Source organism: Scardinius erythrophthalmus (assembly GCF_964197995.2).
Source record: "Scardinius erythrophthalmus genome assembly, chromosome: 7".
NCBI classification, from domain to species: domain Eukaryota; kingdom Metazoa; phylum Chordata; class Actinopteri; order Cypriniformes; family Leuciscidae; genus Scardinius; species Scardinius erythrophthalmus.
The window spans coordinates 45,843,266-45,868,548 of record NC_138227.1 but is presented as its reverse complement, the minus strand read 5'-3'; the positions used below and the strand labels follow the sequence as shown (position 1 = coordinate 45,868,548).

At 45.2% G+C, this 25,283-nt stretch overlaps 1 protein-coding gene across 1 annotated transcript; it reads left to right on the top strand.

Moving 5' to 3' along the window:
• Positions 1-683: 683 nt before the first annotated feature.
• ppm1lb (protein phosphatase, Mg2+/Mn2+ dependent, 1Lb) lies at positions 684-15,602 on the top strand. The gene is made up of 4 exons (XM_081370349.1): positions 684-1,238; positions 9,633-9,792; positions 10,742-10,903; positions 14,873-15,602. Exons 1-4 carry the CDS (start codon positions 819-821, stop codon positions 15,217-15,219), a joined length of 1,089 nt encoding a protein of 362 aa, XP_081226475.1. The 5' UTR covers positions 684-818; the 3' UTR covers positions 15,220-15,602.
• The last annotated feature ends 9,681 nt before the right edge of the window (positions 15,603-25,283 follow it).

Genomic DNA, 25,283 nt, shown 5'->3' with positions numbered 1-25,283 from the left:
TGGACTTGTTAGGAGAGGATCAACATATTTGCATGAATCATCACTCAAGACACATAAACCAAATGTAAAAAGGTTAGTGATTTCCTAAATAGTTCTTTCATTTATCTCTTATTTGCACCCATTTCTCACATAGTTAAATAATTACAAATCAAATTAATATTTTGTTCATTTAGCCTATTTATTTGGTAGGTAGGTGAATAATAATAGAGATGAAGTAATATACAATCCATTTTTTCTCACATGGCAATTTTACCACCAGGTAAACTTTGACAACTATTCTAGCACAAAGTTCTGACTTTTATTTTGACAGGCAGTTGGTTTGGTTTAGTGTATTTTGTAAGAGTTGCTGTAGCAGAATTAAAAATAAACATTGGTGAAACTGATCATCGTCGTGTGTCTGTCTCACGTACAACAATCAGCAGTAGTACTGACGACGAAGGCCTGTCTGTCTGTCTGTCTGTCTGTCTGGCATCTGGTTGTGAAACACACACGAGCACCGAGCTGCGAGCACACAGTACGCAGAACACCTGCACAGAGCCAGAGGACTAACACGCCATTTATTTACCATTTTCAAAGGAAGGAGCGTTGCATCTGTGTATTATTTTTTCGAAGGGAAAGTCTTAAGATTAACAGATGTTTGATGTGTGCAGTCGTTCTGCTGTCATTAGCGCAGAGTGAGTGTGTGCCAGAGGAGAGCATGAGTGTCTGATGTGCATTAGTTGAGTGAGTGTGTGTGTATGTGTGCGCGCATGCTTGGCGGAGGAGGAGAGCATGAGCCTCTGATGTGCATTAGTGTGAGTGTGTGTGTGTGAGAGAGCATGAGTGTGCTGTCTCTGCTGGCCCGGATCATGCGCTCTCTGCTGCTGCGGCCCGAGTCTCTCCTCCTCCTGCTCCTGCTGTGTGTGTCTCTGGCTCTCTGGAGCTTCTTCTTCTTCCACACGGAGGAGGTGAAGACCATCGTGCGGTCCAGCAGAGACGCGGTGCACCTGATGAAGGGCAGGATGAGGGAGATGATGCTGGAGGAGCAGATGAACATGATGAAGGGCAGGGTGAGGGAGATGATGCTGGAGGAGCAGATCTCCTTCTCCAGGACATGGCAGTTCAGGAGCAGCTCTGCCGCGGTGTACTCGATCCAGGGCAGGAGAGATCACATGGAGGACCGGTTCCTCATCCTCACGGACACACTCAACAACAGCCATCCGGACATCTTCGGCATCTTCGACGGGCATGGGGGAAAGGTAAACATCTCTCTCTGTGTGTGTGTGTGTGTCTGTGTGCATGCATCTTTTTGTGTGTGGGTGTGTGTGTACATGCATCTGTATGTGTGGGTGTGCATCTCTCTCTCTCTCTCTCTCTCTCTCCCTCTCTCTCTCTCTCTCTCTCTCTCTCTCTCTCTCTCTCTGTGTGTGTGTGTGTGTGTGTTTGTGCGCATGCATCTCTGTGTGTGCATGCATGTCTCTCTCTCTCTCTCTCTCTCTCTCTCTCTCTCTCTCTGTGTGTGTGTGCGTGCGCGCATACATCTTTCTGTCTGTCTGTGCATGCATCTCTCTCTGTGTGTGTGCATGCATTTGTGTGCCTGTCTGTCTGTGCATGCATCTGTGTGTGTGTGTGTCTGTGTGTGTGTCTGTGTGTGTGTGTGCATGCATGCATATTTATCTTTCTTTCTAGTGACATTTTGGTTTTTGTAAGTGGTAACTACAATCACAACTACAAACTACACAGTATGTTTTTTTTTTTTTTTTGGGTGTCCAAGAAAATATCATAGCCTTTGAAGCAGCTTGTTACATGCAAATGTCTCATTCAGTAGCGTCTTATGATATTATAATTTACTAATCATTAGTAAATTATGAATTGAATCATTAATTCAGTAATCATCACTAATGTACTATGACTTTTGCCAAATTTGATTTTAATGGATTCAACGACAGCTTTGTTGCTGAATACTCTGTGTTTATTGGAAAATTTAATTAAAGGGTCTGTTCAACCTAAAATAAAAATTAATTAATTAATAAAAAAAAACATTAATTATTTACCCTCATGTCGTTCCAAACCCATAAGGCATTCGTTCATCTTCAGAACACTAATTAAGATATTTTTAATGAAATCCGAGAGGAATCCGCAAGAGATATTACGAGAGAAATACGCCTGGGGCCGTCGCCCTCTGCCGTCGCAACGTTCACTGGTCTTTTTTGCGGATGCGAGCTTGACAGCAAGGCCGTCAAGAAACTGGACTTGACATGGAATGCTCCAGATGAGCCTACCAAGAGTAAGCTGGATTCCTGATATCTCCAGTCGGGCCACCGAAACCAGGCTGCTTCGAGGAGGCATCCACTTGGCATTCCATGGCTGTACTGCAGGTGTTTCGGGCAAAGCTTCTGCAGTCCCTGGATGGCGGCATCGTGGATGTGGACGTCGTAAAAGACCTGCCTGCGGCAACAGACTTCACACTCATGGCTACTAAGCGCTTCGCACAGGCCATTGGCCGCTCCATGGGCTTCATGGTCATATTTAACAGGCACCTGTGGTTAACACTAGCTGAAGGATGCGGACCGCAAGACGCTCCTTAATGCTCCAATCACTCCCTCCGGCTTCTTTGGCGATGCCGTGGAGTCAGTCACGGAGAGTTTCTTTGAAGGCTATGAGTTACGTGATGACCCGTCACTCGTTCCCAGCCCTCATTGAGGTTTCGCTCTTTGTCGGCACCTCGCCCCGCCCAGAGACCGGCCAGACAGCCCGCCGCGTCCCCCGCCCCGAGCCGGATGTTCGCTGCAGACAGTGGACGGGACCTGGAAATAAGCATCAAGGACCGAGGAGAAGCCCGCGCCGCGCTAGCGTGCCGTCCGCGGCTACCAAGCCTTTGTCCTGACGGTCCGTCCAAGAGGAGGAGAAAGTACGCTGTAGGCCCTGCCCCCAAGCGCCGTGTTCTGCATCATGTCCCCTCTGTTCCTGCAGGCGACAATTGTAATGTTTGTTTGAATGCTGTGTCTGTTTGTGTGAGTTCCACAATAAAAACACATATCCCTTCACAAAAAGAGCTTTTTCCTCCTCATACACTCAACACTTTGTCACTAGCGCTGCTCAGTCGCAGTCCATACCTATATTGGCCTCCCGAGGGCACGAGAGTGCCAATATTCCCCCGCCGTGCACAACACCGCTCGTTTACCCTCGCTGGCGCAGGGCTCCAGTCTACACACATCGCCACTGGCGACAACGGCCATAGAATTTATGTGACCGCTGTGTCATTATCTAGACACGTGGAGGGCTATTCTGGCCGTTTCACCTTGGCTGCTGGGGATAATTCAACACAGGTATTCTCTTCAGTTCAGACGCAGACCACCCCGCTTCAGGCATGGGTCCGTCACTGACTTTGCCTCAAACGCCCCATTCTGAGACAGGAAGTGCACAGCCTCAGACAGGAGAGCGGTTTTACAGACGCTATTTCAGGGTGCCCAAGAGGGATGGAGGACTCCATCCGATTCTGGACCCGAGACCCATCAACCGAGCACTTCACAAGCGCGCGTTCAGGAGGAAAGACCCCTCCTTAACGTGTGAGCTCACTCGTCGAGGTCTATCGCCTCTTCATGGGCCAGGTAAGCGAAACTGGCTATTCTGATCTGACTACGTCTGTTCACAGTTGTTGCCACTTCAGCTGATGACGCTGTGCTTATATACATACTGATGAGATTACTGCTGTTGTGCTGCCCTGTATTATTCAGTACAGCCGAACATTCTAGCTGATATGCAAATTCTGGTGTACTTGAGCTGAGCAGCTCATTGGTCTGGCCCTGCCTATCAGCTGTGAGCACTCCTAGAGGAACAACGCTATTGGCTGTTGTTCTACTCTATGATTGGTGTAGCCTTAGCCCGGTATCTTCGGCCTGATCCTAACCTCTCGTATGGCGGGACTGATTCTGTTCCCGCAGCGTCAAGCTGACGTGATACTGAATTGAAACGATTGCTAAATGGTGCTCTGGTGGTCAGATTTCTCAGGGGAGCGAGGAGATTATGTCCTTCACGGCCGCCCTCAGTGCCGCCGTTGGATCTAGCTTTAGTTTTGAGGGCTCTCTCTCTACCGCCTTTCGAGCCCTTAGCTTTGATTGCTGTTAAGGAGCTCTCCCTGAAAAGGGCTCTGCTCCTTGCCCTTGCTTCAGCTAAGCGCATTGGGGACTCACACACGCTCTCGTTGATGGTGATATTATCTGTTTCGGACCTGGCGACTGCAGTGTTACTCTCCGGCCGAGATGGGGTTATGTGCCTAAGTCACTACACCGTTCAAAGCACAGGTTGTTTCTCTGCCCGCTTTATCTACTGAGCCGTCTGCCTCGCGTGACACTGATGCTCAAAGCGTATACTTTGTTCCTCACTTACGTTGGGTCCTGCTGCTAGTGTTAACACAGTTGTTACTGCTACCGCTGTTGACACTGTGAAATACTTTCATGCATTGAGAGCTTATTGTGCTGTGTGTGCCCTGGTTTCAGTGCGCCCTTCGCTTTCATTGTGTTGAATATGTTGAGTTTGATGGGGTTGGAGCTGATGTTTCATTGGTCTAGTTCCACCTAACAGATGTGAGCACTCCTAGCGGCGTGGCTATTGGATGACTGTCTGTCTCTTCTGTAGCTGGTGTAGCTTGGCCCCGTTTTCTCCGGGCTTATCTTTACTCTTCACTACTCTCACGGCGGGATTTAATACAGTTCCCACAGCGTCATAGCTGATGCAATGTTGAAGTTACCGCTCTCGAAAGCGAACGTCTCCGGTTACTTTTGTAACTTCGGTTCCCTGAAAGGGCAGAACGAGACATTGCGTTAGCCGCCGTAATTGTCGCACCCATGCATTTTATACTGCTTGTGAGCCTGTCAGTATTTGCATACTTCGCGACAATTGGCCAGCTGTTCCCAGCTGGCGTTAGCCTATAAGATTTAAACAAAAGTGGAGAAGGGAGGAGTTTCCACAGCGTCATAGCTGGCGCAATGTCTCGTTCCCGCCTCTCAGGGAACCGAGGTTATGATAGAAACTGGAGACGTTTTGTGTGAGTGTATGTGGCGTTACTGAAGGTGCAGATGAGCTGATGAAGTAGGGGTGTGTGATATCACGATTTTTGATCGTGGACGATTAAATGTCTCCATGATCTGCTTTTGAAGAAATATTTGGCTGTGATGCTCAGTCACCTTCAAAATAGTAAAACAAACATGAAAAAGAATCGTGAATCGTGATTTTCCAGAAAAAAAATTGTGATATGATATTTTTGCCATATCGCCCGCCCCTATGATGAAGGTACTCATTCTGCCTAATTGTTACAGTTTATGGAGCCTAACCCTTCCCCCATTATAAGCACATTATGCTTATGTGTTCCCCATTATGAATGTGTGTGTGTTTACGTGTGAAGAGTGTATGTGTTTAGATGAGCATGTGTGAGGTGTGGGCGAGCGTCTGGAGGAGAATGATATGGGCGAGTAAGTGTGTGTGTGTGTGTGAGAGCATTTGGGCCGCATTTACACTGCAGATCTTGATGCCCAATTCCCATGTGTTGAGTATCTGATTTTTTTTGACGACCAGCTTACATCTTTTTCAAATCCGATACGCATTTACACGATACAACTAGACGGACTGACCCGGAAAAGCTCAGGCTGAAAATCAAGTAGAAATGGCAGGATTTGCAATGGACGCAGTTGAAATAATAATAATACAAGCTTTTAGTTTGAATCAATTTTCAGTATATTCAAATAACAAATATTATTTTTAGGGCTGTCAGTAGCTAAAAATTGTAATTGCTTACTTATCGTAAAATTAAGCGTACGTCCTTTATCTTGTTTAACGTGTTTATTTTCTTATCATCTTCTATATCCAGCTAAGTAAACCATCAGATTGAAGGGTGATTACCACAAAAGGTAAATTTAGGTTAAAATATTTTTTTCCCCACATAATTCATACATTTATGCACACCAAAGCAAAGCACCCATGGCAAAAATAATATTATTTAAGATAAAAAAAATTAATTTAAGCTAAGATTATGTATTTATTGTAAAATATTAGTTTTAAGTTAAAGATGTTTCAATTATGTTCATGATAATTTTTTCAATGATTTTAGATGCCACTATCATATCAAGTAAAGGAAAATAGGTCACACTTTATATTAGGTGTCTTTAACTACTATGTACTCACGTAAAATAAAATGTTAGGTACGGTGTACTTGTTGATGTTGTAGTGTAAAACACTGAGGTGGAGACTGGTAAAGGTTTGGACAGGTTTGGTGGGATGAGTGATTTAAAGGGAAGGGCAACACTGTCATTATAGATGTAATCACAGAAATGCAGGATATTTTAGAAAATACAAGTTCTATGTAAAACATGTATGTACATTGTGCATTGAATCAAATGATTCATTGAAATGTTAGTACATGGTAGTTAAAGACACTTAATATAGAGTGGGACTGAGAAGCACAGGGAGAGCATTAAAACTGATCCAGCTTCAAGAGAAGCATAACTTGCAAAAAAGAAAAAGAGAGGTGAGATTATATTTAGGCATGGCTCGTTTTTTTAACCGAGAACCGTCACACATCTCTAGTGAGTGTTTGAGCATGTGTGAGCATTTTTGTGAACAGTGTGTGTGAGTTTGTGTGTCTATATGTGTGTGTGTGTGTGTGTGTGTGTGTGTGTGTGTGTGTGTGTGTGTGTGTGTGTGTGTGTGTGTGTGCATGCATGTTTGTGTGAGTGTGAGTGTTTGTGTGTGAGCCTTTGATTGATGTGTGGGCAAATGTGTGTGTATGTGAAAGTGTTGCATGGTATATTGGTGTGACAGTAGTAAGCCATTGCCAGAGTGTTTTTCACATGCTGTTGCATAGTTTACCAGTGCTATTGGGGATGTTTTCCTATACCACTTTCTTCCAGAGCAAGTGTGATACCAATACTCAAATTCTTGGTGCTTGTTGATACCTGTACTGTCATTGCATTTGAGAATATCTGTGTTTCTGCTTTTTGGGAAATCAGCTGATATGCCTGATGCCTCAATATATTTTTGTCGGCAGTGTTTTCCTGCCTGTTGTCCTTTCGTGAACGCCATTCTGGTTCAGTGTTTTCATGATAGTTGATGCATGAACAAAGACTTTCATAGTCTTCTGGAGGTGTTTTGCTGTTATTCTTGTGTTCTTCCTCATCCGTTTCAGGATTGTGTGTTGTGCTCCTATAGTGATCTCAGTATGATGCGCCTACGGAGAGACTCCAGAATCTCCTTAACCTATAAATACTGTGGATTCATGAACACCAGGTCTCTGGAAGTGCTTTTGTAGCCTGTTCCAGCTCTGTAATGTGTTAAGGTCCTGTGAATGCTTTTGGGATTGAGGCATGCTTCACATATGTATCTGTGATTGTGATTTAAATGAAGAACAGACCACATTTTATTGTGGATAACCCATGGGTACTTTGAGTGAGTCAGATTCACTGTTGAACCTCTACAGGGATCGCATACAAAGCCAGCGAAGTATGAGAGTTGTTGCTCTAGGTTAAAGTTTTCAGGTTGTAAGTATGTCAAGTTATAGGCGAGCACCTTTTGCTTGCCCACACACGCATCACACATGCTTGAGTATGTGTAGTGTACAACACTGAGGCTCTCGTTTACTCTGGACTTCTCGAATTAAGGACATGCACTGTTATTCTGTCTTATTTTCCCTCCACACATCTGTGTTTCCCTGAAGAGGAAGATCTGTTCTGCTGAGCACATGTTTGGACGCCGCCGTCTAATGGAAAGGTGATGCACAGCTGAATTTCATCCATCGACGGAAACTTTTTTCCAACAGACTGTAAAATTAAACGTAAAATGAAAAAGAATTAACTTGTGCTAATTTAAGTTAAACGTGCGTGTGCAAGCTAAGTGTTGTGCTAACTGGTGATAACTCAGATCAGAGGAGATTAGTTAAGCTTTTTCCAGCACAGGAAGATCTTGCCTGTAGTGATTTGTGCAGTAGTCAATGTGTGTGTGTGTGTGTGTGTGTGTGTGTGTGTGTGTGTGTGTGTGTGTGCTTCTGATTACAGTTGAGATTTACAAAAAATTCTGTCAGTTTTCAGTCGGACTGTCAGACAGTGGCAGTGACATGCAACCAAATAATCCATTAGTATTATTCAGATTTACGGCTCAATCGGACTGAAAAGCCTTCATGTAAACACCTTAATCAATCCGAATGAGCTCGATCCGAAGGTTGTGACATATAAACGCACACATCAACCCGATCACGTTTAGCGTTCATGTAAACATTACGTTCAGATTCAGTCCGATTGAAACAAAAGTGGTGCATGTAAATGTAGCTGGTGAACGGAAATTACTTAGGAAATGAATTAAAAGGAAAGGCAGCAGGAATTACTCCAGCGCGTCTTAGATGGATCTCATAAATACAATCATATGAGCAGAATATTTTCAGTTCAGAGAGGATGGACATCCTTTGATCAAGATCAATAACATGTGAAGGGAGTTGAAGTGCTGGGTTGGGAAACATTTAAGGGAATAGTTCAGAGTTGAGTCATCATCGCCCTCACCTGAAAGCCCTCGCGCTGCTCTTATGCTGAGAGAGAGAGAAGACACTAGAGATGCACGATTACTCTTTAAAAGACTGTGATCTCCATTCAAACACCTGCACGATCTTCTTCTGATTGCTGATTGTTTCATTGCGCATCGAGGGATTTATTAAGTAAATGTCTTTCCATCTTATGCTCATTTCTTCTTATTGGATATCTGCCTCAAATGAGCGCATGAGTTTTTAATGCATACGGAGAAAGATACATATTTTATATTATACACAGGTAATGGACAAATGTCTGCTCAGGTCTTTTTATTATTGCAAATGAAAGGTTACAGACATGGAAATTAGGTTCAGAATGAATTCATTTGTCTGCTATTTCTTTGCACAGTAGCTAGGCGTCACTAGTGAGCAATGCTGAAGGAAGCTTCAAGTAATGACCCTTTGGCTGCGAGGTCTCAGTGGTTCAGGAAGCCTCATTTTGCCATCGCTTCAATGCTGCAGAAATGTTTTTGTACCCTTCCCCAGATCTGTGCCTCAATACAATCCTGTCTCGGCAGTCTAAAGATAATTCCTTGGACTTCATGGCTTGGTTTGTGTTCTGACATGCACTGTTAAATGCGGGACCTTATATAGACGAGTGTGTGCCTTTCCAAATCATGTCCAATCAACTGAGTTTACCACAGGTGGACTACAATCCAGTTGTAGAAACATCTCAAGGATGATCAGTGGAAACAGGATTGCACCTGAGCTCCATTTTGAGTGTCATGGCAAAGGCTGTGAATACTTATGTACGTGTGTATTTATGTATTTTTTTTTTTTTTTTTTGTCTTTCATTTTTAATAAATTTGCAAAGATTTCAAACAAACTTCTTTCACGTTGTCATTATGGGGTATTGTTTGTAGAATGTTGAGGAAATTACTTCATTTAATCCATTTTGGAATAAGGCTGTGACATAACAAAATGTGGAAAAAGTGAAGCGCTGTACTTTCCGAATACTTTCCGGATGCACTGTATGATGAACACTAAATGACCACAGTCATGGGCAGAAGAGTGTGTTCCTGAATTGATGTGAATCCCCTGACGTATTGCTCAAGAATGAGAAATGTCATCTGTGTTTGTCTCTCAGGCAGCTGCAGAGTACGCCAAGTCTCGTCTTCCCGTCATGTTGCGCCAGCAGCTTCAGAAAGAAAACAGCGCTCGTACTCCTCAGTCCGTCCTCAGGCAGCAGATCCTCAACATGGACAAAGAGATGCTGGAGAAACTGTCGGCTTCCTATGATGAAGCAGGTGAGAGCTCACAGTCCAATGGATGGCTCAGAATCACGATATACTAAGTGCAAGTCAACGACAATTTGACCTTCGACCTGAGAATCAAACATGACATGTGATGAGGTCATTGTGCCCTGTCGTGTCGTCTCATACTCTGTGCTGCTTTGAAACACATATTCAGTAGATTCTGAATATACTACTGAACAAACTATCATGTGATTTACTAGAGGTTCTGACAAAATGTTCATTGCTGCAGTCTGTTTAAAAAATAATTAATTTGATTTTTTTTTTAATTGGTTAAATGAATGATTCAGTCACTCTCTTATAAATACTTCACTTGTTTAATTACTGGATGAATTAGTGGGTGTTTCTCATTTCTTATTTGAGTATAATGCATTATATATAGTAGTTTAATGTAGTACTGACATTAAAACTCTGAAAACTTTTTTTCTTAACAGAAATATTTATTTTGGGTGAACTACACAATACATTCTGTCACTATCCACGATAAATATTGTTGCATTATTTTGCATTATTTTGTAAGGACAAAATAATAATAATTACAATACAGGTAGAAGGCTAACGAAAATACGAAGTTCAACTGTAAATCGTCCCAAGAGCTGGATTGGTGAAGGATCTCGCATGAGGCAAACAAGACCAGACTAACAGAGAGAGAGAGAGAGAGACCATTAATGCCATTGGTGCTTTTATAGTAGAGATCCCAGATGATGCCGCTCCACTTTAGAGGATTGGAGAATCCGCTTCTGGCAACACCACCTACACGCTGAAATACATGCATGACACATGCATGCTGACCGGCACTGAGAATAATACCAGACACGCATGAAACCGGCCTGGGTTTCCATTGATAACTGGCTCAGAGTTCTCTTTTATGAAGTTTTTCAGTCTTGTAAACGGGTAAGTTCAGCCCAGAGCCTCACTCGCATCCGGTTTGTGTCTCGCTCAGGTACCACGTGTCTGGTGGCTCTGCTGTCTGAGAAGGACTTGACTGTAGCTAATGTTGGCGATTCCAGGGCAGTGCTGTGCGATAAAGACGGTAATGCCGTCCCGCTGTCACATGACCACAAACCCTACCAGGTCAAAGAGCGAAAGAGAATCAAGAAAGCAGGTGAGTAGCAGCCCACTGCAGTCATGCATGTATAGATATTAAATTATGTTTAGGATTGTTTTTTGCATCGTCACATTGATGTCCTGTCAATTAAAAAAAATTTACCCCAAAAAGTTCATTACTGTAATGTGATAATTGTAAAGTATTTATACATTAGGGTAGCAGTTATACTTCCTTTACACTGATTTAAAGGTGATCTATTATGCAAAATTCACTTTTAAAATGTTTCCCCAAATTCAACTGAAAATGCAACTTTTAATGACTTCTGCAGTCTCAAAATTATTCAACCGCCTGAATATAATCCCTCACAACAGCACAAATCTGCAAAACAGGTGTTGTCTCACTAATCAAGGGCTTCATTAGGTGCACCAGGTGTGCTTGAGATAGAACACGTGAAATATCTGAACTGGCTAGGTTTGTTGAGTGTCACGTTTGCATCCTCTGGCACTGGAAAGGCAAGATGGATTCATTGAAGTATCAGGAAATCCTAGAAGAAAAACGTCATGCCATCAGTGAGGAAGCTTAAGCTTGGACCTTCCAACAGGACAGTGATTCCAAGTATACCTCAAATTTCACCAAGGCTTGGTTGCAGAAGAAGTCATGGAAGAGTCTACAGTGGCATCACAGTCACCTGACTTGAACCCCATAGAAAATCTCTGGTGGGATTTGAAGAAGGGAGTTGCAGGACGTAAACCTAAGAATATTACTGAACTGGAGGCTATTGCTCATGAGGAATGGGCTCAGATTCCTCAGAAATGCTGCCAGAAGCTGCTGTCTGGTGTTGTGGCAAAAAAATCATTAAACAATCATCACTGCGTAAGAGACATTTCTGAATCAAATTGTCTTTTAAAAGTATTTATTCTTGCAAGAAGGCCCAGTTGCCACACAGAAGTCACAAGTACAGTCTGTGAAACAAGTGTGACGACGGGAGGGAGGGCAGAGCAGGTTTTATACCTTTGTCTCAAGGTCTCCTGCTCACAGGCTCTTATCTAAACAAGGGAAGGTTTTCTCTGCTAGTCATCTAATCCTGCTGAGTTAATTCTTACAAACTCACAAGTTCTAAATTGGACGGATGACCACTAGGGGTCAGAGGCCCCTTTTCAATCTGCCTCCTCCTGACGTCTCACCTGTTTCCCAGTGTTTAAAAACACACACACATTAGTCATATGTTGGCAGACTACGTACAGTCCAGCAAGGGTCATTTCAATGTCTTACTGAAAATAAATGAAAATCAATTAAAATCAAAATTTTCCATTACACTGGTTATACATCTCATTTGCAGCAGGGCAGAACAGAAAAAGGGTTCCCTTTTTGAAAGGAAACTCGCACTGTGTCGATGATGCTATGGGGAACGCCTCCGAGTGAACTGGTGTCTGAAAGCTTATCCAATCACGGCAATCGTTATTGACCGGCGACAGCCTATGACGTCACTACTTGTGTGACCCGGAAGTATAAAAAGGGTGCCTAGAGAACATGTCATCCACTTATCGTCTGAGGGGACTGTTCAGCAGGCATGTCACATAGGTTACAGTCGTAACCTGAGATGTTCCCTTTCGAAAGGGAACTCGCACTGGGTAGATGATGCTTTGGGGAATGATATATCATGCTGAGGGGAGTGCATGTCAAATAATGGCTGTGACAAAAAACGTCAGTTTCACTGAAAATGCCAAAACACTCCCCCTTCGGGTCACATGCAGGCTTCCCTACAGCCACTGCCCAAGCTATGAGCCTTAAAGAGGACTCCGAAACACTGAAGGCCAACCAAGGCCGCTCAAAGGCTTGGTACCAACAGCTTCCATGGAAGGGGTTCCTTTAAGGGAATATGGACAGGGGGTCCGAAAGGAGTCTCGTCCAGTCACTTTCTGAGGGGAACATAAAGTCAACCCCACATGCCACCAGGGAGGCTGACCTGAAGGCCTACCTACTTGATAGCGATACTTGTTAGCAGAGCCTGCCTCAGACGTTTTAGGTGCTCTCACAGACATTTCTGTGGGCCTGGTTATACTTAGTTTACATCGCCAACAGGCAGTGAACTAAGCAGAAGTAAAGGGGAGTACAATCTTACGCTACAGGACTATCAAGGAGGCCTAATGAAAGGCCTACAGCTTCGAATATCAAGAGCATCAGCCCATGGCAATGCTTAGGCTGTAAGGGGGTGTACTCAAAACCGACCCAAATGGGAGGGAGTACTTGATGTGTCTCTACCTCAGACCCAGTGGTGAAGGCTGAATAAACTAGAGCTATGGGTAGCAAAGCACTCTAACAATGACCCTAACAAGGGGAGTACTATCAGCATGACCCTGAGGAAAAAAAAGAAAAATTCTGGGTCGAGGCCTATTTATCTTGTATTAAAAGACTAGTTTCCTTGTTTCACTGCTAAGCCCGTGGGAAATGGAGGCCTCAACTATGGGGCCAACTACATTCAGCCTTGTGACTTGAGATTTAATTCAAGGAGCCTAGAGGAAAACCAACTTAAGGCCTAGCTGAATAGTGCAAAGGTGGGCCTAGGCTAGACGACTCTTGTAATAAGAGGAGGCCAGTACCAGGGAAACTAGACATTACAGAAGATGAACTAATGGGCTCTAGCTCTAAAGAACCTACACTCAGATACTGAGGGGCTCAAGGCGAGGATGCTTCAAGCAGACCACCTATAAAAACTTCCTCGTATACATGCCTAAGTCAGATATTGAGATGAACATCATCTGTCTGAAGTTCAGAGCTATAGTCTCATTTCAACAACTCTCAAAGTGAGAGGAGACCTGCTACATACATACAAGGTGGCTATCAAGGTGGCCCAAAAAGTGAATAACTGTCAACAAAAAAAATAATGTTGTAATGAAAAACATCTTAATGGTCCTAAAATAACTTTTTCTGTTAAAGTCACTATGCAATCAAAATGGATCATTCTTATTTTTTTATGAAATATTTCAGTCTCCTCCCCCTTATAATTTTTTTTCTCTCATGATGTGCACAGTCATCCCTCCCCTCCATCAACCTTTCAATCACATGAGATTGTGTCAATCAAGCCCCGCCCTACATGTTTTCTTTTTACTTTTCCTGAAGCAGTTTCACTCTAATGTACATCACAATAGGGAGGAAAATACAATCACCATTTCTGGTTCTGACATGAAACAAATGACAATTTTTTTAATTTAGGTGTTAAATTTGGCTTCATGACATTCTGCCAAACATCTCTGAAGCTGACATTAAATTGCAGCTTAACTCTTTCCTCGCCAGCGTTTTCTAAAGACGTTGCCTGTCACCGCCAGCATTTCTGATTTTCACAAACGTTTCATGGCCCTCAGAATATTTTGTTGAATGAATATCTGAACATGCAATATAGCAAAAGAAAGAACAGAGCTTCATGACTTTTATTATCAACACTTGAATAAGTTTCATAAAAAAAATACATTTTGAGCAAAAAGCTGAGAAAATCATGTTTTTGTCAAAGACTACATCTGGATCAGATTCAGAGCGATGATGAAAACACAGATGGAGTAGACCGAGGCCATCAACACCTTCAAAGCTTCAGTCCTGTAGCTCGTCCTGGGTCGACATTTCATTCAGTAACATTAGTTTTGATTTATATGCTGTTTATTGTTGATGATCGTGTTATTTTACATATGCATATGATTACATATGGTATTGCTTGTTTCTGCTTCTTCTTCTCCTGTGTTGTGATCAGGAGATGCTGTACTCTTTCAAAAGATGTGTAATAGCGCCCCCTACCGCATAACAGTGGAAACACTGAAAGCTGGAAAATTCCGTCAATGGCAGGGAAAGAGTTAAATATGTTCTGCAACTGTTATAGATTTATTAGCAGAACTGTCATTGTGTTTGCGTCTGAAATGCATAGTGTCTCGACTTCCTACAAAACAAAACAAAATGTTCTTTTTTGAAACACCTTGAATTATCTTATTGAATGACTGGCCTGCTTTAATCCAGCAGTAATCAGCTTCTCTGATTTAGGTGGCTTCATCAGTTTCAACGGCTCCTGGCGTGTGCAAGGCGTTCTTGCCATGTCCCGTTCACTTGGCGACTATCCGCTAAAGAAGCTGAAGGTGCTGATCCCGGACCCTGATGTGCTGAACTTTGACCTGGACAAACTACAGCCTAAGTTCATGATTCTGGCCTCAGATGGACTCTGGGACGCCTTCAGCAGCGAGGAAGCCGTGCACTTCATCAAAGAGCGTCTGGATGAGCCGCACTTCGGTGCGAAGAGCATCGTCCTGCAGTCCTTCTACCGCGGCTGTCCGGACAACATCACCGTGATGGTGGTCAAGTTCAGAAAGAGAGGCTCCAAAGCTGCTGGCTAGTGAAGACGGATCTGAACTCACATGTGATCATGGACTGCAAACCGATATCTGAGTGACTGGATGAGCGATTATCATTATGCATAACTTTAGCGTTAGATAAAAATGTTAAAAGGCTGTATTTTTTGGAGAAGCAACGCTTTGTATTTAAATTGAATTGTACAGATTTAAGCAATCACTTCTTCATTAAAGGTATAGCTCCCCCGTGGAACATAAAAATGGAATTTTTGAAGAATATTTACACAGTTCTCTTATATAAATCTGTTCAAATATTATCATTATCCCTCACTTTGATCTGTTTTTATCTGTCATGTTGGTTTTAATTTCCCTGGTTATTACATATAATATTTTCAATAATTAACAGTAGGTTGCCTTAAGAAATAATCCAGCCAACACGTACAGTGTAAATCATGAATCATGGAGAAACAGGTAAACTGTGATAGTGACCATGTCTGTCAAGATCTAAAGTATCAAGTAACTGCCTGAAAACCTCCGCTACAGCTCTCAAATGCATGCAAATACATGTTCACTTCATTTCTGTGCTAATGCAAACTTTTCTGCTGAATGCACTCTTTGCCCCATATTATGGAAGTTGGCTTCTGCCACAAATAACAGAAAAACAAAAACAAAATATTTTGCAAAAAAAAATTGCGACTTTTTATCTCACAATTCTGACTTTTTTTCTCACAATTGCATGTTTCTATCTCGCAATTCTGACTATAACTCGCAATTGCGAGTTATAAAGTCGGAATTGCGAAATTTAAACTCTTTATAACACGCAATTGCGACATATCACGCAATTCTGATTTTTTATATCTCGCAATTCAGAAAAATAAAGTCACAATTATCTTTTAAAATGTTTTATTCTGTGATGGAAACAAGCTTCCATACCATAGCAAATCCATGTACACTTGAATATATAATAATACAGATATACACACACGTGTAAAGAAGAATAAATGTTCATTCCTCTTCTTTGAACTGGTGCAGCACATTCAGTGCACAAACAAACCTTGTCCAAAACTGAACATTTTCCAAAGTTTCCCTTTGGCGGAGGGGGGAATAAAGACGTGAAAGTGGGTCTGTTTCTCACACAAAGCAACATGTGACTACATCAGTTGACCTCATGTCATCAGTCGATTCTTCATTCCAAACTCATAACTTACAGAAATGGTCATATTTAATAGGCGCTGAAGTGTCGTGTGCCTAGTTCTGTTGGAAGGCGTTTTCTGTTAATATGAAGACATTTATGCCAAGCAAAAGTTTCACTTGTTTATGCCTATAAGTATAACTGTCAGATGTGGACGTGAGGATTGTTTCAAAAACACATCAGCACACTACTGTTACACTTTATTTAAAGGTGTCTTTATTACAGTGTAATTATAGTTGTAAATGAGTAATTTTAATTAACAACATGTATTTTCTATAGGGTTAGGGTAGGATTAGGGTTTTGCTTAATCGCATGTAATTATGCATAATTTATAGTCGTTACTACAGTGACTACATGTAATAAGGACACTGTAAAATAAAGTGTTACCAAACTACTTTACTAAAACATATTTCAGGTATATCTGACTTTCACAGCCTTGACTTGACTCAGTGTGATCATTGGAAGATATTAATCCAAATATGTTGCCTTATTTTAATGAACAAACTTATTTTATTTCTCTTTCTTTCATGAATTTAATTGCCAGAAGTGTTGTGTTGTCCAGAATTTGTGTTTACAGTGTCCGGAGGTTCATGTCAATTGTCAGTGTATTATTTTACATATTGATGTCTCTCTGAGACGAAGAATAACAAAATGAATGTTTATATTAAATATTAACACAAGGTGCTGCAATATCAGTCAATGGAGCCTGACTTTCAGAAGCTTCAAAAGCATCATCAAATAATGTTACGAAGCTTCTGAATATCAGGCACCTTTTACTGATGTTATTCCTGTGCATGTGTTTATCAATTATGACAATTGGTAAAACATGCTTATTTAATAAAAATAAAACATGACTCTGAATCATTTGTTGTGTTTAAGATTGTTTAATTTACTGTGTAATGGGAATTTTAAAAATATATAAAAATATCACTGATAATAAATATTTTATTAAAAATGCTTAAAGGTTGTATTTTAGCATTTGTAGAGACGACAGAGAAACCAAAAACAAGCAGAGCTTTGAGGGAAGCACAGGCCATTTTGTTGTTTCTAACAAAGTTTGAAAAGTTTTTAGAAAAGTTTCAGTGTGTGAATCTCCATCTTTTTTCATCTTTGTTTGAATTTCTCTCAGGCTTTTCTCGCAGGCCACAAATGAATGTAAAGAGATTAACAAATATGTGTTTTGTCACAAACAGAACTCTGCCTGGCATTCATTTGTGAATCGCTTCTTGTGCATTTGAGGATCGCTTCTTGTGCATTTGAGGATCACCGCGCACATTTGTGGATTTCAAAACATTTCTAGCATCAAGACAATATTGCTAGAGAGACCGATCTACTTATGAGTGTAAATACGGCGCAGATATGAATCCGGAAGCATGTGTGATTGCACTTCAGGTTTTCGCTGAGGAGTTGTGTCATGATAGAATACAGGAAGCAATAGCAGGTAAAATGGTGTTTATTTCGAACAGCAAGAACAAAAGTAATATCACTCAAAAGTCAATGCTGAACGATCTCATGGGGACTGGCGATCCGATGCACGCAGGAAACCGGCAACCGACGCTCTCAGGAAACAGGCAAACAGACGCTCTCAGGAAACAGGCAAACAGACGCTCTCAGGAAACAGGCAAACAGACGCTCTCAGGGGAAGACAATCAGGCTCACTCTCGCAGGGACTTTGATGGTCAAGTGCAGAGGTGCTCGGGTGCGGTGAATCCGTGGAATCCTCAGTGCTCGGTGCTCGTGTGCGGTGAAACAGAAAAGACGCGATCCACAGGAAGATCAGATCCGGAAGAGACGGCACAACACTAACACACAGGACTGCAAACAACGGATGGACACTGGAAAGGAGAGGTGAATGAGTATTTATGGAGAGCGGGAATGGATTGCACCTGAACAGGGAATGAGAGTGATTGATAACAGCTGGAGCACTGAACAATCACGCGAGCGGGACAACGCCCACTCGCGCACACTCACAGACATGTAAACAAACAGTGACACGAGACACAGAGGAAACAGTGCATAAATCAACCGTGACAGTACCCCCTCTCCTAGGAATGCCTCACGGCATTCCCAGACCCCCTTACCTGTCGATTGTAATCATCGATAAGGGAGTGATCCAGGATGTCACGAGCAGGAACCCAACTTCTCTCCTCCGGACCGTAACCTTCCCAATCCACCAAGTACTGGAACCCGCGTCCCCTCCGCCTAGAATCCAGGATGCGACGGACCGAATAGGATGGTTCCCCGTCTACGAGCCGCGGCGGTGGGGGAACCGGGACTGGCGGATTAATACGTGAAAAAAACACGGGCTTTATCTTTGAAACGTGGAAAACCGGATGAATTCTCCTGTACGCCGGAGGAAGGTTGAGGCGGACTGCCACCGGACTAACAATCTTGGTGACAGAAAACGGGCCAATAAATTTGGGAGCTAATTTATTTGAAACGGAGCGGAGAGGAATGTTCTTGGTAGAAAGCCACACTTTGGAACCGACGACGTATACAGGAGGCCTTGACCGGTGGCGATCGGCCTTGGCCTTGGTGCGCTCCCGCACTTGGAGGAGTGTCTCCCGGGCTCTCGTCCAAGTACGGTGACACCTCTGGATGAAGGCGTGGGCGGAGGAGACCGCGACTTCGGATTCCGTACTAGGAAAAACAGGTGGTTGGTACCCTACACTACACTCAAACGGAGACCGGCCCGTGGATGACACTGGCAACGTATTGTGGGCGTACTCCACCATAGAAAGTTGTTGACACCAAGAGGAAGGATTCCTGGAGACCAAACATCGTAGTGTTCTTTCCAGATCCTGGTTGGCTCTCTCAGTTTGACCATTGCTCTGGGGATGGAACCCAGAGGACAGACTGACCGTCGCCCCCAGCAACTTACAAAACTCTCGCCAGAATTTGGACACAAATTGGGGTCCCCTGTCCGAAACCACGTCTGTCGGGAGGCCATGTAACCGAAAGACGTGGTCTATGACTGCCACCGCTGTCTCCTTGGCTGAAGGCAATTTGGGCAAGGGAATAAAGTGGGCCGCCTTCGAGAACTGGTCCACCACGGTTAAAACTACCGTGTTACCCTGGGAGGGTGGGAGGGCGGTTATAAAATCTAGAGCGATGTGGGACCAGGGTCTCGAAGGCACCGACAGCGGTTGAAGTAACCCATCTGGGGGTCGATTGGATGACTTACCAATGGCACAACTAGAGCAAGCCAAAACAAAACTGTGAACATCACGAGCCATAAGTGGCCACCAGAATCGCTGCTTAACTAAGGAGATAGTACGACTCACCCCTGGATGGCAGGCTAGTTTAGAGCAATGACCCCACTGGATAACGTCTGATCGTAATCCCTCCGGCACAAATAAGCGGTTAGGTGGGCACCGGATCGGGGGCGTTACCCCTTCTTGACCTTCGATTCGACCTCCCATGTGAGCGAAGAGATAATTAGGGTCTCTGGAAAAATGCGCTCGGGAGTAGGTTCGTGTTCGGGACGATCAAAAATACGCGACAAAGAATCGGGTTTGATGTTTTTGGACCCCGGACGATACGAAAGAGTAAAATCGAAACGACCGAAAAAAAGTGCCCACCGGGCCTGCCTGGAGTTCAATCTTTTGGCGGTTCTAATATACTCCAGATTCTTGTGGTCTGTCCAGACGATAAAGGGTACCCCAGATCCCTCCAACCAGTGACGCCATTCCTCCAAAGCTAACTTGACCGCCAACAACTCTCGGTTACCAATGTCATAATTACGTTCGGCAGGAGATAAACGATGTGACAAAAACGCGCAAGGATGCATCTTGTCGTCTGAAGGAGAGCGTTGGGAAAGAACTGCGCCTACCCCCACCTCTGACGCATCGACCTCCACCACAAACTGACGTGATGTATCAGGGGCGATCAAGATGGGAGCTGAAACAAAGCGGCTCTTTAGTTTGGCAAACGCAGCCTCAGCTGCGTCTGACCACCTGAACGTAGTTTTGGAGGAGGTCAGTGCGGTCAGAGGTGCGGCTAGTTGGCCAAAGTTGCGAATAAACCGCCGATAGAAGTTGGCGAATCCCAGAAACCGCTGCAGGGCCTTGCGGGAATCTGGGATTGGCCACTCTACCACAGCCTTAACTTTGTCAGGATCCATACGCATACCTTCAACCGACACGATGTGTCCCAAAAAAGGAACCGACTGTGCATGGAAAACGCATTTCTCCGCCTTGACAAAAAGCCCATTCTCTAGCAATCGTTGAAGCACTCGTCGAACATGCTGCACATGTTCCTGGAGAGACGAAGAAAAAATCAATATGTCATCCAGGTAAACATATATGAATTGATCGATCATGTCTCGCAACACATCATTGACGAGTGCCTGGAAGACTGCGGGACTATTGGATAAACCAAACGGCATAACCAAATATTCAAAGTGCCCCCTAGGGGTGTTAAAAGCAGTCTTCCATTCATCCCCCTTCCTGATGCGGACCAAATGATAAGCATTACGTAAGTCCAATTTTGTGAAGAGTGACGCTCCCTGCAACCTCTCGAAGGCTGAAGACATCAATGGCAAAGGATAGGTGTTCTTTACCGTGATGTTATTCAACCCTCGGTAGTCAATGCAAGGTCGCAGAGAGCCGTCCTTCTTCCCCACAAAAAAGAACCCCGCCCCCGCTGGAGAAGAGGAAGGCCGAATGAACCCGGTTGCTAGAGAATCAGAAATATATTTCTCCATAGCCTCTCTCTCCGGAACCGAGAGTGAATAAATCTTGCCCTTGGGCGGAGACTTACCTGGCAGTAAATCTATTGCACAGTCGTAGGGACGATGCGGAGGGAGAGAAGCAGCCCTTGACTTACTGAACACTTCCCTCAGGTCGTGGTACTCTACGGGCACGTTTGACAAATCCACTGCTTCCTCCTGCAACACAGGGACAGAAACAACAGAACAAGCAGACACTAGACACGAATTATGACACTCAGTGCTCCAAGCCGATATGGTCCTGTGTTTCCAGTCAATACGGGGGTTATGCAAACTTAACCAGGGGTGTCCTAAAACGATGGGTGTGAGGTGGGAGTCCATGATGTAGAATGAAATGGTCTCAGCGTGATTTCCAGATGTGATGAGTGTGAGGCTCTCAGTGACTTGAGAGATGGCTGGTAGTGTTTGTCCATTTAATGCGTTTACAGTGATGGTCTGAGGGAGTGTTCGGAGGGGAATATGAAACTGTAAAGCAAAACTGTAATCCATAAAGTTACCTTCGGCCCCCGAGTCAATAAGTGCCTTGCAGTGGTGATCGTGAGTTGACCATCTCAGTCTTACCGGGAGGATGGTGGAAGTGGATGAGGTCTTTTCTGCGGAGATCCCACCCGACAGTAGCCTCATACTTACTGTCGGGCTGGGCCTTTTACTGGACAACAATGAGCGAAATGTCCTGCGCCACCACAGTATAGACAAAGGCCCTGGGATCTCCGCCTTTCTCTTTCCTCCCGGGAAAGCCGAGCTCGCCCTACCTGCATGGGCTCGGGATCGTGGGGACCGAACGCGTCCATGCCGCTGGACCGCTGGTGTTCCACGCTGCCACGGACTCTGGTGGGTGACGGTCGTTGGCCGATCCGAGATAGACGAGCGTCCACCCTCAAGGCCAGATCAATAAGCGCGTTAAGTGATGGGGGCAGGTCCAGGGCGTAGATCTCCCTTTGGACGCGTTCGGCCAGCCCATGCAGGAATAAATCCCACTGCGCCTCCTCGTTCCAGCGACACTCGGCTGCCAGGGTCTTGAACTCAATGGAATAGTCCGAGACGGATCGATCTCCCTGGCGTAGCTCTGCCAGCACCCTGGCAGCCTCTCTTCCCGCGACGGCACGATCAAAGACCCTCCTCATTTCCGTCGCGAGCGCCTGGAACGAGGAGCAGCACTGGTCTTGGTTTTCCCACACGGCAGTTCCCCAAAGCGCCGCTCTCCCAGTCAGTAGCGTCAATACGAACGCCACTTTCGACTCCTCTCTCTCGAAAGTCTTAGGCTGTAGGGCAAAATGCATGCTGCAACGTGTTAGAAATGGACGACAGAAGTTGGGCTCACCGGAGTACGACTCAGGAGTAGGGAGTCTGGGCTCCGACTGGGAGAGAGGCACAGCTGGTGTGGGGGGAACTGCCAGTGCGTCTGGTGGTGCTGGCGCAGTGGGAGGTTGAAGCTGATGGAACCGCTGGGTGAGCTCGGACACCTGCGAGGCAAGAGCCTGAATTGCTCGTCCTGTCTCCCCCTGGCTGCGTTCCTGTGCATCCATACGGCCGATGCATACTCGAATAAACTCCTCCAATGAGGCTGAAGATCCGCCTGCTGCTCCCATGTCTGGGTCCATCCGTTCTGTCATGATAGAATACAGGAAGCAATAGCAGGTAAAATGGTGTTTATTTCGAACAGCAAGAACAAAAGTAATATCACTCAAAAGTCAATGCTGAACGATCTCATGGGGACTGGCGATCCGATGCACGCAGGAAACCGGCAACCGACGCTCTCAGGAAACAGGCAAACAGACGCTCTCAGGAAACAGGCAAACAGACGCTCTCAGGAAACAGGCAAACAGACGCTCTCAGGGGAAGACAATCAGGCTCACTCTCGCAGGGACTTTGATGGTCAAGTGCAGAGGTGCTCGGGTGCGGTGAATCCGTGGAATCCTCAGTGCTCGGTGCTCGTGTGCGGTGAAACAGAAAAGACGCGATCCACAGGAAGATCAGATCCGGAAGAGACGGCACAACACTAACACACAGGACTGCAAACAACGGATGGACACTGGAAAGGAGAGGTGAATGAGTATTTATGGAGAGCGGGAATGGATTGCACCTGAACAGGGAATGAGAGTGATTGATAACAGCTGGAGCACTGAACAATCACGCGAGCGGGACAACGCCCACTCGCGCACACTCACAGACATGTAAACAAACAGTGACACGAGACACAGAGGAAACAGTGCATAAATCAACCGTGACAGTACCCCCTCTCCTAGGAATGCCTCACGGCATTCCCAGACCCCCTTACCTGTCGATTGTAATCATCGATAAGGGAGTGATCCAGGATGTCACGAGCAGGAACCCAACTTCTCTCCTCCGGACCGTAACCTTCCCAATCCACCAAGTACTGGAACCCGCGTCCCCTCCGCCTAGAATCCAGGATGCGACGGACCGAATAGGATGGTTCCCCGTCTACGAGCCGCGGCGGTGGGGGAACCGGGACTGGCGGATTAATACGTGAAAAAAACACGGGCTTTATCTTTGAAACGTGGAAAACCGGATGAATTCTCCTGTACGCCGGAGGAAGGTTGAGGCGGACTGCCACCGGACTAACAATCTTGGTGACAGAAAACGGGCCAATAAATTTGGGAGCTAATTTATTTGAAACGGAGCGGAGAGGAATGTTCTTGGTAGAAAGCCACACTTTGGAACCGACGACGTATACAGGAGGCCTTGACCGGTGGCGATCGGCCTTGGCCTTGGTGCGCTCCCGCACTTGGAGGAGTGTCTCCCGGGCTCTCGTCCAAGTACGGTGACACCTCTGGATGAAGGCGTGGGCGGAGGAGACCGCGACTTCGGATTCCGTACTAGGAAAAACAGGTGGTTGGTACCCTACACTACACTCAAACGGAGACCGGCCCGTGGATGACACTGGCAACGTATTGTGGGCGTACTCCACCATAGAAAGTTGTTGACACCAAGAGGAAGGATTCCTGGAGACCAAACATCGTAGTGTTCTTTCCAGATCCTGGTTGGCTCTCTCAGTTTGACCATTGCTCTGGGGATGGAACCCAGAGGACAGACTGACCGTCGCCCCCAGCAACTTACAAAACTCTCGCCAGAATTTGGACACAAATTGGGGTCCCCTGTCCGAAACCACGTCTGTCGGGAGGCCATGTAACCGAAAGACGTGGTCTATGACTGCCACCGCTGTCTCCTTGGCTGAAGGCAATTTGGGCAAGGGAATAAAGTGGGCCGCCTTCGAGAACTGGTCCACCACGGTTAAAACTACCGTGTTACCCTGGGAGGGTGGGAGGGCGGTTATAAAATCTAGAGCGATGTGGGACCAGGGTCTCGAAGGCACCGACAGCGGTTGAAGTAACCCATCTGGGGGTCGATTGGATGACTTACCAATGGCACAACTAGAGCAAGCCAAAACAAAACTGTGAACATCACGAGCCATAAGTGGCCACCAGAATCGCTGCTTAACTAAGGAGATAGTACGACTCACCCCTGGATGGCAGGCTAGTTTAGAGCAATGACCCCACTGGATAACGTCTGATCGTAATCCCTCCGGCACAAATAAGCGGTTAGGTGGGCACCGGATCGGGGGCGTTACCCCTTCTTGACCTTCGATTCGACCTCCCATGTGAGCGAAGAGATAATTAGGGTCTCTGGAAAAATGCGCTCGGGAGTAGGTTCGTGTTCGGGACGATCAAAAATACGCGACAAAGAATCGGGTTTGATGTTTTTGGACCCCGGACGATACGAAAGAGTAAAATCGAAACGACCGAAAAAAAGTGCCCACCGGGCCTGCCTGGAGTTCAATCTTTTGGCGGTTCTAATATACTCCAGATTCTTGTGGTCTGTCCAGACGATAAAGGGTACCCCAGATCCCTCCAACCAGTGACGCCATTCCTCCAAAGCTAACTTGACCGCCAACAACTCTCGGTTACCAATGTCATAATTACGTTCGGCAGGAGATAAACGATGTGACAAAAACGCGCAAGGATGCATCTTGTCGTCTGAAGGAGAGCGTTGGGAAAGAACTGCGCCTACCCCCACCTCTGACGCATCGACCTCCACCACAAACTGACGTGATGTATCAGGGGCGATCAAGATGGGAGCTGAAACAAAGCGGCTCTTTAGTTTGGCAAACGCAGCCTCAGCTGCGTCTGACCACCTGAACGTAGTTTTGGAGGAGGTCAGTGCGGTCAG

Excerpts from the sequence above, each read along its gene's own strand:
- ppm1lb (XM_081370349.1), top strand. The coding sequence starts at position 819 with ATGAGTGTGCTGTCTCTGCTGGCCCGGATCATGCGCTCTCTGCTGCTG. Across the intron at positions 1,239-9,632 it reads TCGACGGGCATGGGGGAAAG|GCAGCTGCAGAGTACGCCAA; the intron begins GTAAACATCTCT and ends TTTGTCTCTCAG. Across the intron at positions 9,793-10,741 it reads GGCTTCCTATGATGAAGCAG|GTACCACGTGTCTGGTGGCT; the intron begins GTGAGAGCTCAC and ends TGTCTCGCTCAG.